The 15426-nt window shown below is 57.1% G+C and overlaps 1 protein-coding gene across 1 annotated transcript in view; it reads right to left on the bottom strand.

The window, feature by feature from the left end:
• The window catches only part of MYO15A (myosin XVA), a 55975-nt gene that overhangs the window by 26448 nt on the left and 14101 nt on the right, over nucleotides 1–15426 (bottom strand). Inside the window, 23 exon segments of the mRNA XM_045526900.1 lie at nucleotides 22–182; nucleotides 438–629; nucleotides 823–895; nucleotides 1207–1388; nucleotides 2790–3025; nucleotides 3977–4072; nucleotides 4534–4664; nucleotides 4740–4821; nucleotides 4920–4973; nucleotides 5675–5759; nucleotides 6427–6602; nucleotides 6934–7051; nucleotides 7536–7660; nucleotides 7848–7893; nucleotides 8002–8150; nucleotides 9057–9134; nucleotides 9835–9960; nucleotides 10510–10641; nucleotides 11079–11174; nucleotides 12176–12299; nucleotides 12388–12446; nucleotides 13045–13158; nucleotides 14904–15065. Of these exon segments, the coding sequence (XP_045382856.1) occupies nucleotides 22–182; nucleotides 438–629; nucleotides 823–895; nucleotides 1207–1388; nucleotides 2790–3025; nucleotides 3977–4072; nucleotides 4534–4664; nucleotides 4740–4821; nucleotides 4920–4973; nucleotides 5675–5759; nucleotides 6427–6602; nucleotides 6934–7051; nucleotides 7536–7660; nucleotides 7848–7893; nucleotides 8002–8150; nucleotides 9057–9134; nucleotides 9835–9960; nucleotides 10510–10641; nucleotides 11079–11174; nucleotides 12176–12299; nucleotides 12388–12446; nucleotides 13045–13158; nucleotides 14904–15065 (2797 nt within the window).

The raw sequence follows: 15426 nt of genomic DNA, 5'->3' as shown, positions 1-15426 counted from the left end.
CAGTGGCCATTGCTTTTTGACCTTGGTGGGTTGCTGTCCCTCTCTGGGCCTCAGACTCCGCATCTGTGCCATCCTCATTGTGGCTGCAGTAGCCATCCGAGTCAGGCACTGTGGGTGTGTGCCCCTGGGGCTGGGGCCTAGTGGGTGTGTCTTCATCCGAGTCCCAGCTGTTCCCAAACACCCTGTGAGGAACAGGAACAAGGCGCAGCTGACCCCCGGGGAGATCCACAGCCCTCCCAGAACTCCCCAAATTCTCCTCTGCACCTTGGAACTGGGTGACTATTTCCCTTTAAAAGGCAGGATCTTTTGGTGAGCTCCACCTCCTTAAGAGCCCTGAAGCTTAAGTCCAGACCTCAGCCTCTCCCAGCAGCTGGGGGCGGGCGCACCTTCTGCCTGGGAGACGCTATCCATGCGAGGGGCCCCGGGCAGCTACCTACACCCTGGGGCCTCCCCTGCTGGCGACAGGCCCCTCTGTGCCCACAATGAAGTAGGACTTCTGTCGAGGGAAGTCCCCGAGCAGCTCCAGGTCCGACACCAGGTCCAGCACGTAGTCATGGCCGGCCAGCTCTGCCCATTGGACCCCATTCTTCATGGCCACCGTCCAGCCCCGCCAGCTGTCTGCCAGCCCCCTGGTGACAGCATGCAGAGGGATGGAAATGAGGGACAGAGGCATCAGGCACTGCCTAGGGGAGACCCTGGAATGTAAGCTGGACCCCAAGCATGACCAGGGTGGGCCCTCCGGAGCCTCAGGGGATTTGGCCTCCTGCCCCTCCCTCTCCAGGTGCACAAGAGCATGCTGGGTGGGGCATCCTAGGAGCCAACCTGTGCCTCAAAATGTCTCCAGCCACCTCTTCCCCTGTGCTCCAGGAGTGCACCGGGCAGGAGAACTGGTCACCTGGGGCACAGCGGTGCTGGGCTCAGTCTGGGGCATCTGCAGTCCAGCCCGGCTGTGCTTCCCTGCCTGCCTCCTCCACTCAGGTGTCCCGACTCTTGTCCTGGACCCCTGTATCTACATCCTCACCCCAGGCCACGTCCAGCCCCCACACACTGACTTTGTGCAGAGGCACGTCCAAGCAGGCCCTTCCCCAGCTCCAGAACCTCCCGTGGCTTCTGCCAACCCCAGGGCTTACCGGGCCTGCGACTCCAGCTGCCCCTCCATGAGGGTGGGAGGGAAGGCAGCACGAGGGGCCGGGTGAGGCCGCTTACCACTGAAGCAGCCCACGTCCAGCGCCATGCTGGCCTTCTCACGGGTCGCTGTCCACTCGAGCTGGGTCGGGGGGAAGGTGCGGGCAGCCCCTGCGCCCTGCTGTTGGGCCCGGCCCATGGCCTGCATGAGGCGATGCTGACACACAGCCTGGAAGCCATTCCGCCCATAATCAGACACAAACCTGACGGGTAGGAGTTGGAGCTAGGACCAAGAGGGATCTGCGAAAGGCCCGGCCCAGTCCAGACATCTAAGCGGAGGCGGAAAAGGCCCCAGGCTAGCTCTGAAGGGCCCCACGCTATCGTCCAGAGCTCTGAAGGGGTCCCAGGCTCGCCCAGAGTTCTGAGGCTAGCCTAGAAAAGACTGCAGGCTCGCCCAGAATTCCATGGCTAAACTGAAAGGGTCCTAGGCTGGCCCAGTACAGAGGTCCAAGGACAGGCCAAAGAGGTTCCAGCTGGTTGGAGCAAAATGTCATCGACAGGGTTGGGTCTGCAGCTGGGTACAGGCAAGAACATGACTCTGCCTCATTCTTTCCCTGACGGTCCGGGGTGGTCACCTGCCCTCTCGCGGCCTCTCCTCCAGGTTCTCCTCTACAGCACAGATGGCTGTGAGGGTTCAACTGCATCCTGGCCTGACGAGCCTGAGCCCTCCTAGGGACAGGCACTCCCCATGCCACCCCCGTTCCCCAGCCCACTGCTAGGCCTGGCCAGGAGGGCAGAGGTGCACCCCCACTGTAGCTGGGAGAGGGAACCTAGCGCCATGCTGCCATGGCGGCCATGCGGTCATAAGACTGGCCAGTGACGCCCACCTACTGCACGCTGGTCTGAGCAAGGCTCTGCACGCTCCATGGCTCACAGCCACTCTGTTAGGTGGGTCCTGTTACCAGCCTCAATTTACAGGGGAGAAATAAGCTCTGACAGGAGCAGTGGCTTGCTCCAGGCCACACAGCAGGTAAGTATCAGAGCTGGGATTCACACCCAGGGCCTGCCCGGGCTCTTTCCCTTATAAATCATCCTTCCTACCCAGCAGGGTGACATCGCTGTGCCAGTTATGCCCACATGGCACTTACCATCTGCCCGCCTATTCTAAGCATTTCACATGTGTTTATATATTTCAACCTCACTACAGCTTATAAAGTCAGTATTACCCCCATTTTACAGATGAGGAAACTGAGGCCTAGAGGGGTTAAGTAACTTGCTCAAGGTCACACAGCTCATATGCGGCTGAGCTGGGATTTGAACCCAGACTGCCTGAGTCCAGCATTCATGTTCCTAACCACCCCATTAGACTCCCATGCAGTGAGAGATCAATACTTTTTTCCAAATTCCCCACACCTCGGCCTCGACCTCCTCTGAGTTCTGGAAATCCTTCATCCAGTCTGACCCAACTCCGACCCTGGGCAGTGGGCCTGCCCTTCTTTCTTGCCCTGGGCCCAGTGGAGACGCACAGCAGCCCTGGCAGCCTCCCGGCCTGAGCTTCTGAGCACAGAGAACTCACTCCGGGCCTGACCTGCAAGATTCCCGCCTCGGGCCCTACTGCCAGGGCCACCATCCCTCATGCCCCGGCCCTACCTGGCCCCACTCACTTGAGCAGGTACTTGCTGAAGCGCGAGGAGGGCGCAAAGCCGCTGAGGCAGGCGGCCAGCAGCAGCCAGCCGCGCTCGGCGTTGTGGGCGTTGGGATTGCGCCACACCTGGTTGGCCAGCTGTGCCAGGATCTCGTCCCGCAGCTCGGGCACTGCCAGCCCCTTCTGCACAATGTAGTTCCCGAAGACGGTCTCCTGGGCACCACGCAGGTGGGGGTCGCCCATGAAACGCAGGATCTGGGCCACAAACAGGGTCTCCTGGGCCTCCCAGAAAGTTGCTCCTATCGATTCCACCCAACACGCATCCCTCTCACGCCCCTCGCGTGTGTCCCCCTGCCTGTGCAAAGGCCCCTCATGTTACAACATAACTGCCGTATTTTATGCCAAACAACCAGGCAGTTCACCCCAACTATGGGAAAAAAGACCCAAGGTACACGCTAACCTTCTCTCCTGCTCATGAACCTTCCATGGCTCCCCAAAGAGCCCCAGTCTCCTCCCTGCACCCCTGGCCTCCAGCCAGCCCCTCACCTCCTGCTCTACCTAGGCCCCAGAGGGTTCTTTCTAACATGTAGATAGGACCACGTCCTTCTCATGGAAGCTGAGGCTCCCCGGATGCCTTGGGATGAAATCCGAACTCCTGGTCTGCAATCAAGCCCTTGCTGACCACTCTCACTCTTGCCTTCCTCTCTGTCCTAACCACCCAATTTCCTCTTCTCTCTCTGTGCCTTCTCCACCCTCCCTGCCTGGCAAATTTCCCTCCAGCTCAAATGCACCCTCCTCCAGGAAGCCCTCACTGACCCAGCTCAGGGCTGAATTAGTGGCCTCAGTGGACTCCCTAGCCTTGGTGCTTCCCTCAGTCCATGCTGAGGGCCACTGGCCAGGTCTGCTCTGCCACCCCGCTCAGACTGGGAAGTTGTTGAAGAGAAGACCTAGGTCTCTTCTTGGTGTCCCTGGGAGACTCCAGAGAGGCCCCAAGGCAGCCTTTTTGCCAAAGAGGTGGCTGGGAGAAGAAAGGTCACCTGTCCCCAGAGTGGAGGCCAGATCCCCCCACTGACATAAAAGTATCTCCTCCAAGGACGAGGCGTGGGGCTCCTGGGGAAGGCTTGGGGAGGGCAGCGCTGGGGCCTCATGCCTGGCCTCGCCGGCAGGGACCACACATTGGAAGGTGGGCCAGGGCAGACCCCATACCAGCTTAAAGATGCTTGTGGCTTCTGCATGCTGCTCGGCTGGCAGCTGCATGAGGGGTGTCCTCAGGGGCACCGTCAGCATCCCAAAGGCAGGTTCCTAGGGGCACAGGGCAGGTACGTGAGGACACAAGAGCCAGGACGGACGGGCACATCTGGTGGGGGCTCCAGAGCCTGTGAGCCTGTCTCCGCTATACGGATGGGGAAACTGAGGTCAGTGAGGGGCCACACTGGCCCTCAGCAAGTCAGTGGTAGGGACAGGATGTGCCCCCGCTCTGGGCCTTTCCTGGAGGGCTGGGAATTAGAGCAAGGCCAACACGCTGTGGCTCCACCAGATGCTCAGTTTCTGAGATGTTTCCAGAATGGCTGGGAAACAGCCCTGCCCGGAGCCACTGAGGGTCTCCGCCGCTGCCTGGCCTGCCGGGAATGGTCCAGACCCCCCACGATCCAGCAAGTGACTCACACCCAACAGCACGGGACACAGCTAGGAGCCAGCACAGTGTCACTTCTAACTGGTCAGGACCCACTGGCCAGGGCACTTGGGCCCGTGCCAGCCCTTACCTTGAAGTGGCACCGGACAAACTTGGCCATGGGGAAGTTGTTGATATCCAGGGGCAGCGTGACCCGGGGCTCGGCCTGGAGCCGGGGACTCCGCACAGGAGCCACCCTGGGCGCCTGGTTCAGCCTGAGGCCTGTGGAGAGAGGAGGGTATATGGTGCCTGCTCCCTCATCCACCCGTGCCCTCCCTCTGCCCAGGGCTCACCCACCTGCCGCTGCTTGCAAGAGCCCAGCCAGCTCAGCCGGCACCTCCAGGTGCCCCACAGCCACCACCTCCCGCTTGCTCAGCTCCTGCAGGAACAGCACATGGGGCAGGGACAGGCCTGCCACACCCCAACCTGCCGGCCTCCCCCCCTGGCCCTTCCGGCAGCCGGACCCCCCACACCCACCTCCTGCTCCCGCAGCCGTGCCTCCTCCACCTGGCGCCTCCGCTCTGCCCTCAGCTGCAGGAGAGCAGATGGTCAAGGTGGGGAACGGCAGGCAGAGGCCCCGGCAGGCCCAGAGCCTGGACGGCCACACAAGCAGCAAGGGGGCAGCTTGCCTGTCATCGGAAGGTGACTTCACAGATGGGGAAGGGGAGGCAGAAGTGTGGCCAGAGAAACAGGGAGCGGACAGGAGAGCAAGAGGCAAAGGGCGGAGAGAGAAAAACTGTGGGGACGAGAGAGGCACAGGAGGGTGTCTGCGAAGTGGCCAAGCACTGTGTGATGGAAAACCCTCCTCCGTAGCCCACAAAACCTTCAGCAAAGGCTACGTGTTTCTTCAATGCTTTGGGAATTGCATTTGTCTTTCTGGTGGCTAGTTGATGTGACAGTGGGCCAAGACTGGTGTGAAGGTAAGAACAAAACCATAACCAGTGATGTGTAGGTCGCCAAATCCTAATCGTACCCAATTCCTGAAGACCCCACTGTGAACCCAGCACTGGGCCAAATCCTTCACATGCAACATCTCACTTAACTTTCTCCACCATCTTAAGGTGCAGATGGGGAAATTGAGGCCAGAGAGTTCCCAATGTTACACAGCCAGTGAGTGGCAGAGGGTGGATTTGAACCTAACAGAATCTGAGGCCAAAAGTCTCCTCTGGGGTGCTAAGTGCCTCCTCCCCCTCTCTGCTGCTCTCTGGGCCCAGACGGGGCAGGGCTTGTACCTTGAGGTAGCGTTGGTGGCTCATATATGCATGCACCAGGGACCGGAACTTCACCAGACTCCTCCTCATCTGCTGATAGCGTTGCCTGGGGCAGGGAGACGGGGGTTAGGGATTGGAGCCACAGGGTGACTCGGTGGCTGAGGGGCAGGGATGCCCCTGCCAGCCTGGCCTGGAGCCAGTGCCCACACTTCACTCTGGGGCCCTCTGGCACAAAGGGAAACTGGAGCTCAGAGAGGGGCAGTGACTTGGTCAAGGTCACACAGCCAACCAAGTCAGTGGTCCCCAACCTTTTTGGCACCAGGGACCAGTTTCAGGGAAGACAATTTTTCCACAGACCAGGCTGCGGGGGATGCGAGTGATGGGGAGCAGCTGCAAATACAGATGAAGCTTTGCTCGCTCGCTGCTCACCTCCTGCCATGCGGCCCAGTTCCTAAAGGCCACAGACTTGTACCAGTTGGGGAGCACAGAACTAAGAGGCCCAGAGTACACCTGCCTGACCATGCATTTCCCATGAGGTTATAGTCCGAAGGTCCCTGACATGCAGGGGAGGGCCCCTCTCAGCCAGATGCATTCCCATCCACTAGTCACAAGGGCCTGGGGGTAGGTGGGAAGGGCATCCAAAATCGGAGACACAGAGAAACTGACCATCCTTCCTGCAGGGGCCTCCACCCTCAGCTTGCATGCCTCTAGGGACAGGGAGCTCATGACCTGAGGTCAGCCATGGCCTCTCTGAAGCCATCTCTGGACCGTACCTGGCAAGGTAGCCACGGGCCCGGCTTTGCAGCAAGATGATCTTGCGTCGCAGAGAGCGGAAACGCCGCTGGATTAAGAAGCCTCGGAGGCAGCGCTGCAGCGTGAGGGCTGCCAGATTCAGGACATGCTCCCGCATGCTTTCCAGGAGCTGGTGGAGGTGCTCCTTAAGGAACAGCTGAGGACAGGAGGCAGGTAAGAGCCAGGAGGCTGGACTAGGGCCCCTCCCTCTCTGGAAGTCCATGGCGACAGAACAGACAGGGCAGCCTCCTGGAGCTGGGCTGGGGGGATGGGCTGGGTTTGGAGAGGTGGCCAAAGGGTGGTGGTGAATTAGGAAGTGGGAACCACCTGAGCAAAGGTCTGGAGGTGGGATCAGCAATCCATGTACCAGTCACTTGGATTGCTTCAGGGATGACAGTCTTTAGCTTGGACATTTCTGACTCAATAGGCTGCAGTTCTAGAGCCCCCGAACTTGGAACCTCCAAGGGCTGGCTGTGGGTGGGACTCACCTTGCTGACCCCAACACGATACATGTTTGGCGTGACTGTGCACAGGCGACTCAGCACTGACACACACATGTCCCCATTAGCTGGCAGGCTGTGCTTGAGGGCCACTAGACAGCGGTACCTATGGGGGCCCAAACTCAGTCTGGGGCTTTAAGACCTATCCCAGGTGCCTACTAGACCATGGGGTTACCGCCCCCCCCAGCCCCTGTGTCCAGGAGGCCCAGTCCCAGTGGTGGTTCGACTCATCGTGTCTTCTAGAGAGAAAAGGGCACTCCATCCTCAAGACTTTGCTTCGGGATGTCAGAAAAATTGTAATACACGATTTTACTAGAACAAGATACTTTACTGCCATCTGCTGGAAATTTGTTATAATAACTATTAAAATCACTCCTTTTTTATCTTACCGAGACATAATAAAACTATGATAAAAGGTAAATTAATAAATATATCTACCTCATAATAGCTATCATGTTGTGGTCTTGTGTAGTGTACAACCTGAGCAACTGTGCATGGCAAGCCCTGTACTGCCTGGGTTATATATTCCTGGGGCCATAGGTGGTTGCATAGGGGTACATGGAGCTCAGGAACTACCCTGACCAAGATACCTGTCGATGAACACCTGGAAGGGGAGCCGCACCGGAAAACCCTCCTTGCGGATCCGCACAGTCTCCAGCACCCCTGAATAGCGTAACTGCGCCATCACTACGTCTGGCTCAAAGAGACCTGGCTCCTGTAGGGATGCCCAGAGAGGGAGTCTGCATATTGATCCACTCATGTGCAAAGGGAGCTATCAATGGTGAATAATCACCATGGTAGGCTGGGAAGATGGAGGTCCAGAGAGGCCAAGCCACTTGCCCAAGGTCACACAGTACAGGGAGGAATATTTGGCTCTCCCAGAGGCTTTAGCTCTTGTTTACCTTCTTGTGGTTGGGCTTCAGGCAACGCACGAACAAGGGGTTGCACCTGGCAGTGGCAGGAGGAGGGCAGTGTTAGGCCTCAGGAAAGGAGGGTGCTCACCCACCGAGGGTCATGGAGTGGGTTAAAGTGAGGTTGGGTGATCTGTTCCCCCACCTCTCCATCTTTTCCACCAGATCCAGAAGTGACTGCTGGAACTTGGCAGCCACTGTGTGCGCCTTGTAGAGCCGGGTAACGGAGCTGCTCTTGCCCAGGCGCTGAGGGGCAGCCTGTGGGGCGTGGCTGGAGAAGAGGTGTGCCACCACCTGGGCCGAGGTTTGCAGCAGGCAGGTCAGGGTCGAGACGATGAGAGATGGGATGACAGGTAGGCAAGACACGGGCAGAGAGGTAAGGGTCAAGAGACAGAACAAGGGGGGAAAAAGAACAAAGGGAGTCAGGTCTCTGGACTGGAGGGATTTGAAAACTCATTGGAACCACCCCCACCTATGCCCACCCCCATGCTCTGCAAGGCCTCTGTCCCGGCTTGCATGCTTCTCACAACAGGGGGCTTAGCACCTTCCAAGGGACCCATCCCATAACTGGGCTTTTGTTCCCTGCAGTATGGGGAACACACAGTCACTGACCGTGTCACGTGCTTGGCCCCGAGGTGGCCTGTTACACACATGGTTATGAACTCTGGCAATGACCTCACGAGGAGGGTGGCCAGTTGAGAGGAGGAAGCAGAGGGCCAGACAGGGCAGGTGTTGCGACCCTGCCTGTGCTCTGTCATGGGGCCGTCTGCTGGCCGGTAGTGGGGCTGGGATGCAGGGCCTCCCCCGAGCCTCCAGGGAACTCAGATTGGGTCCGCCAAGCTCTGCCCAGGGCCTCATGGCAGCGCCCGCTCGGGAGGGCTCTGGGCAAATAGAACTGGGCGGGCCACGGCGGGAGGACGTCAGGGCGGGAGAGCTGTCTGGCAGGAAGCCAGGCGAGAATGAGCCGGGCAATGGGGCAAGTACCCGGCGAGGCCAAGGCTGGGTGGGTACACGGTTGGGGGTGGGAGCAGGGCCAGGGTCTGGCCGCCGGGCTGCGGGTAGTCAGAGGGCAGCCCGGGACCGTGGCTGGCCACGGCCAGCGGGAGCCAGGCCTGGGCAACCCTAAGGCCGGGGCGGCCGGCGCTCGAGGCGGGGCCAAGCCCGGGGGCGGGGCCAGAGCGGGAGGCGGCGCTCGCTCACCCGCGTCCGGCTGCGCACGAACAGGTCCAGCACGTCCTGGCGCACTTGATCGTGGTTCTTGTCCAGGAACTTGTGCACCTGAAAAGGGGGAACAGCGGGCGGCTCAAGCTGGACCCTGCCCACCCCCATCCCGCGCAGCCTGCGGGCAGGGTGAGGGAGAGCCCATGCCAGCCTACATCAGCTCCTCCTCCGTCCCTCCCTCCGCGGGGTCAAAGGCTCACATTCCCCGGGGAATCCTGGCCCTGACCCTCCAGGCCTCTGTCTATCCCAGGAGGGACTGCACCCTCCCCGCTGCTATAACCCCTTCTCCTCGAGCCCCTCCTGCTGGGGGAGGAGGACATTAGCTAAGGCTTCATGTGACCAGTCTGGGTCTTGGCCCTGCCCTCTGGGGAGGACATTGAGAAAAATAAGGCCCAGATGGGGACAGAGGCTTGGAATCCTAGCCTGAGACACCTCCAGGGCACGAATGTGCCTTAGATAATAGTGACGAGGGTGACCACAGTGACACCTCTATTGATAATAGCTACTCTTTCTCAAGCTCACCCTACGCTTCTCACACCCACCCTATGAGATGGGCATTATTGTTATCCCCATTTTCCAGATGAGAAAACTGAGGCTCAGAGAGGTTAAGCGATTTGCCCAAGGTCACACAGCCGGGGAACAGCAGAGCCAGAATTGGAACCAAGTGGGAATGTCTGGGGCCCTGTTGTGCGCCTATGTCTCCAACAGCTGGGGGAACTGCAACACCAGCAGCCATGCCAGCTGTTTCAGGGCTCACCTGGTAGGTGACCTTGCCTGCATAGTGCTTGACAGTGAACTCGGGCAGTGGCATCTTGGGTTTGGAGTAGAGTGGGTTGGCGCCATGGTGGTAGTGGCACTTCTGCAGGAATGTGTGGTCTGTGGCCTGGGGGCAGGCGAGAGTCAGTTAGGTGGGTAGCGGCCTGGACACCCTGTTCCTGGCCTGGTGGAAATTCTCCAGCCCTGACTGCTCCTCAGTGGGCACTGGAGTGGAACAACTTGTACCTTCCCATGGCTGCCCATTGCCCTGGGTCAGGGGAGAGTGTCTCAGCCAGGAACTGGAGGCCTAAGTGGATCCCTGCAAACAGGTGTGGCTGATTCCGCTCCCAGCTGCCTTTGCACTCTCTAGTCCCACTGCCATCCCTCCTTGAGTTTTGCAATCAGGATTTGAGGCCCAACCCCAAGGTTATCTTCTCCAGGAAGCCTTCTGTGACTACCCAGGCTGATGGAGCCCCTCCCCTGGACACCCACAGCACCCTATCCAGCCTCAATCACCCCAGGTTGTGAATGGTAGATTAGGTGCCCCGACTGCTCGCCACCGCCTCCCCCGCCCCCAAGGCCAGAGCAGAGAGGAATGAAGGACTCAGGGTAGGATGAGGACACAAGGCTCAGAGATCTGTGACCTGACTAGGCTCACACAGCGCCCGTGGCTCACCTGGGGAAAGCAGCACTGGTCATCCAGGATGCGCAGGATGCCGTAGGGCTTCAGTGAGATGAGGTTGATGCAGGGCTGATTGTCTGCAAAGGCGATCTCCCGCCAGTCAATCTGCTCACGGATGTACTCCTCCTGCAGGCAGTGGGCGGCAGGGGCTCAGCCTCCCACCCTGCCCAGGGCCCACCCACCCTACCTCCCAGGCTGAATCCATCTGAAGGAGCCTGGCCAAGGGTACCTCTGCTTGCATACCTCCTAGAACAGGGAGCTCACCTCCTAACAGGGCAACATAAGCCATTTCATGGCCCTGCTGCTCCCTCTGCCTGGGACGACAGTCCAGCAGAGGGCAAGAAGGACCTCCCCCCAGGAGCACTTCTCTCTGGGCCCAGCACCCTGGCACCTTTCCCTCCAGAACACAGTCCTTGTGTGTATGCCGGGCCTCTGCTTATAATGCCTTTCCCTCCACTGACAACCTTGGAATTGCCCTTAAAGGACCAGCACACTGTTGTCGGTCTCCAGGGCAGCCCAGCGGCCAGTGAAGACAGATGGGAGTGCTAGTGGGGCCTGCACACCTGCTCCTCCTGGAAGACGATCTTGTTGAAAAGGTACTGAAGGTTCTCGTTTGCGTAGTTAATACACAGCTGCTCAAAGCTGTTGAAGCTCAGGTCCTGCCGGGGGATGGTGAGGCTGGGCCTGGTCCCTCCAGCAGCCCATCTGTCCCCCCCTTGGGCCCTGCCTTCCACGGCTGCAGCTTCAAAAAGTTGAAGCCCAACCACAGACCCCATTCTCAGAACCCTCCTGCACACAGGATAGAGCCTGACAGTTTTGGTCCTGACTGCACAGGCGGTGGCCAAGGGCCCAGCCTCTGTGACCTTCTGCCTGGGTTCAAATCCGAGCTCTGCCACTTTCTACCTATGTGACCTTGAACAACTGCTCTGTGCCTCAGTGTCCTCATCTGTAAAATGGGGATACTGGCAGTACCTGCCTCATAGGGTTGTTATAAGGATAAAGTGCATTAATAAACATAAAGTGCTTAGAACTGCATCTGGCACATAACAGGCGCCACGTCAGTGCTTGCCATTGCTTTTGTGATGCTCCTGCCGTCTCTCAGCATTTCACTGTGTACTCACACAGAAGTCACCCCACACACAAAGTCACCTCCCCAGATGGCATGCCCTGCCATACCTCCCAGCCTTTGCATATTCTGTTCCTTCCACCTAGAATGGCTTTACTGGTTCCCAGGAATGTCTCCTCCTCCTCCAGGAAGACTTCCCTGATCCCTGCCCAGTTGCGTTAAGGGTACCCTCTGGGGGGCTCCCCCAGGGCTAGGCTGCTTCTCTAATGGCTCTGATCACAAGGCTTGTGTGTCAGTCTGCACCCGGCCCCGGCCCCACCTGCAGTCTCCCCAAGGGCAAGGCCCTGGTCTGGTCCTTTTGGGGTCCCTAGTATTGCCCAGCACTGGGCCTGGCCCTTGAAGGCCTCAGGGGTCCTTGTGGGTGAGTGAAGAAGACGGAAGGAGACAAGGGACATGATGATAAGGGAGAGATCCCTGAAGGGAGGGTGGCACTGCTGTAGGCAGACAGACAGACAGAAGGGCAGCCTGTAACCGTGAGGGAGGTGAGGCCCTGCTTTACGTTCCCCCGCCCCTCGCCCCCCCATGCAGCCCCACCTCGAAGCCATAGATGTCCAGGATGGCGATGGACAGCGTGTCCTGCCGTGGGGACACTAGCGCGTTGACCCTGGCAATAAGCCAGCCGAATAGCAGTGCATACAAGACCTTGGCGATGGCGTCCCTGGAGCAGAGGTGGTGCAAGGGTGGGTGGGACGCAGGGCAGGGGTGTGGAGACCGGGTGGTTCAGGCAGGGAGAGGCGCAGCCTCACCTGGCATCCACGGCGCTCTCCACAGTCAGGGGTGTGAAGATCTTCTCTCGCATTGTCTCCTGGGGAAGGACACGGCTCTTGAGTGACAGCAGGCTGGCCACTACCTCCCGAAAGCCCCCAGAGAACTGGGGGTCTGGGGGCATGGGGAAGGGAGGCTGGAAAGACGGTGTGACTGGTCTCCGGCACACTGCTGGCCAGAGTCCGGGCAGGGCACCCTCCGACCCACTCTGCCTGGCGATGCTGGTGGCAGTGGGGGCTGCTGGTGTAACAGGGAGACGGAGTCATACGCAGACACAACAATACAATGAGATCAGCCCTGGGAAGCAGGGATGGGCCAAGGGCTGTGAAAGCCCAGAGGAGGCACTGATGGAGCCAGGGTCAGGGAAGGCTTCTTGGAAGAGAGGATACCTGCACTGGGTCTTGAAGGATGAGTAGGTGTGCAAAGAGGAAGAGCATTCCAGGCAGAGGGAATAGTCTCTGCGGAGGCCTGGAGTCTTTGAGGTCTGAGGTTATCCAGCTCTGAGCCTGACCCACTCAGTGGACAGGGACAGAGAGAGGAGGGGCAGGGAGAGGTACCCACAAAGGACAGGGCCCAAGGCAGCTCTGTCCAGGCCCTGGCCGGAAGCTTGATTAGACTGCGGGTGCCAGTAGACTCACGGTCACTTTGAAGGTGATGGCCTTCTGCAGGCCCTCGGGGGAGATCTGCAGCAGCTCCGCCACAGCCTGGATCTCCCGGGCACTCACCACTGAGGCCACCTCCTGCGCGTCCGTCTGTGCAAAATACCAACAGAGGGTGCCCTGAACTGGACAAGCTGAGTTTCTAGTTCACATAAAAAACAGAAAGAAGCCAGAATAGCCAGGAAAATTCTGGAAAAGAAGAAGAGTGAAGGAGGCCTTATGAGAGAATAAAAACATATTCTAAAGTAACAGGAATTAAAAGTGTTGGTCATAGACACGGTGCACACATAGATTAACAAAGCACGATAGAAAGTCTGGAATTAGACATAAATGAATATAGGAATTTAGTACATGATAAAGAGGTATTTTTTAATTTTTTTTTGCTTTAAATTATTTATTTCAGCTTGTTTGTATCACTTGTTGATGAGCCCAGAGAGAAAGGAATAATGCCTCAAGAGGTATGTTTAAAATTCAGGGATTAGGACAATTGAGTAACTATCTGGAAAAAAAATTGGATTCCTACCTCATACCTTACCAGCATAAATTCCTGATGAATCAAAGATTGATTTAAAATTTTTTTATTTTAAAAATGTATTTATTTACTTACTTATTTATTTTTTTAGGGACAAGGTCTTGCTCTGTGGCCCAGGCTGGAATGCAGTACCATAATCATAGCTCACTGCAGCCTTCAACTCCTAGGCTCAAGTGAGCTTCCCACCTCAGCCATTCGAGTAACTGGGTCTACAGGTGTGCACCACCACACCTGGCTAATTTTTTTTCCATTTTTTTACAGATGGGGTCTTGCTGTGTTGCTCAGGCTGGTCCTGAACTCCTGGCCTCAAGTGATACTCCTGCAGCAGTCTCCCAAGTCACTGGGATTACAGGTGTGAGCCCCTGCAACCCAGCTTCAAAGATTTAAATGTTTAAAAATAACCCACAAAAAACATAAAAAGTCATGAAAAAAACTACGGGAGAAGGTTGTTATCATTTTAGAGAGATTTCTCTAAAAATGACAAAAAGTTAGAAATTTATATAAGAATAGATTCATAAGTGAACTTGCCTAAAATAATTTAAAAACAATCTGCATGGCAAAAAAAAAAAAAGCCCAGAAACTTGCAAACAAAGTCAAAAGATAAATGTCAAACTGGAAAATATACTTGCAATTCATATCAGAAACAAAAGGCTGATATCCTTAACATATATAAAGAGCTCCCAGCCGGGCCATGGCTCACACCTATAATCCCAGCACTTTGGGAAGCTGAGTTAGGAGGATCACTTGAGCCCAGGAGTTTGAGAACAGCATGGGTGACATATCAAGACCCCATCTCGGGGGCTGGGCACGGTGGCTCACGCCTGTAATCCTAGCACTCTGGGAGGTCAACGTGGGTAGATTGTTTGAGCTCAGGAGTTCGAGACCAGCCTGAGCAAGAGTGAGACCCCCGTCTCTACTACTAAAAATATAAAGAAAATTAGCTGGACAACTAAAAAATATATAGCAAAAATTAGCCGGGCGTGGTGGCTACTTGGAAGGCTCAGGTAGGAGGATTGCTGGAGCCCAGGAATGTGAGGCTGCAGTGAGCTATGATTGCACCACTGCACTCCAGCCTGGGTGACAGAGTGAGACCCTATCTCTAAAAAAATTTTTTTAATTAAAAAATCAAAGAGCTCCCATATATTAATAAGAAAAAGATAAACAACCTAAAGGAAAGAAGGAAGAATGAATGATAATGTGCATACTGTAACCCGGAGGGGAAATATAGAAGGCTCATAAGCCCCTGAAAACATGACCGGTTCCGAGGGTCCTGGGGGTCCCACGGCAGTCTGTGGTGTTCCCTCACCTCATACTTCTCAAAGTAGACGTTGCCCAGGTGCAGGATGGAGGCCAGGATGCGGAAGATGCTGTCCTGGTCCTCGCTGCTGAAGCCCAGCACCTCCATGGCGGCCAGGAGCCGGCGGAAGTCGTCTGCATCGCTCTTCCCTGCGATCTCACAGTTCCCACCCTGGGTGAGGGCAGGGGCTGGGGCTCAGCGACCCTGGGTGGGGCCGGCGAGCCCTCCAGGTTCCTGCTCTGCCCTACTGGTGGAGTGGCTCGAGCTTGTCACTCTAGCTCTCATTCCACTCTCATGGGCCCAGAGGCTCTGAGCGGGGCTGAGGACAGGCTTCATGGTTACTCTGTGGGTAACGTGCGGCAAGTGTTGTTGCCTGTTAACCTTTCTGGCAGCCCAGATACTGAAAACAGTAACCAATGTTTATTGAGCATGTACTACATGCCAGGCCCTGTGCTATGTTCTTTACGTACATTTCCTCATCCAAGCCTCACTACATCCATGCATGGTGGGTAGTACTGGGTTGTCCTTTTAC

This window comes from Lemur catta, chromosome 15 (genome assembly GCF_020740605.2).
Source record: "Lemur catta isolate mLemCat1 chromosome 15, mLemCat1.pri, whole genome shotgun sequence".
Lineage (NCBI taxonomy): Eukaryota > Metazoa > Chordata > Mammalia > Primates > Lemuridae > Lemur > Lemur catta.
Note: the sequence above shows the minus strand (reverse complement) of the source record. Positions and strands in the feature narration are given on the sequence as shown.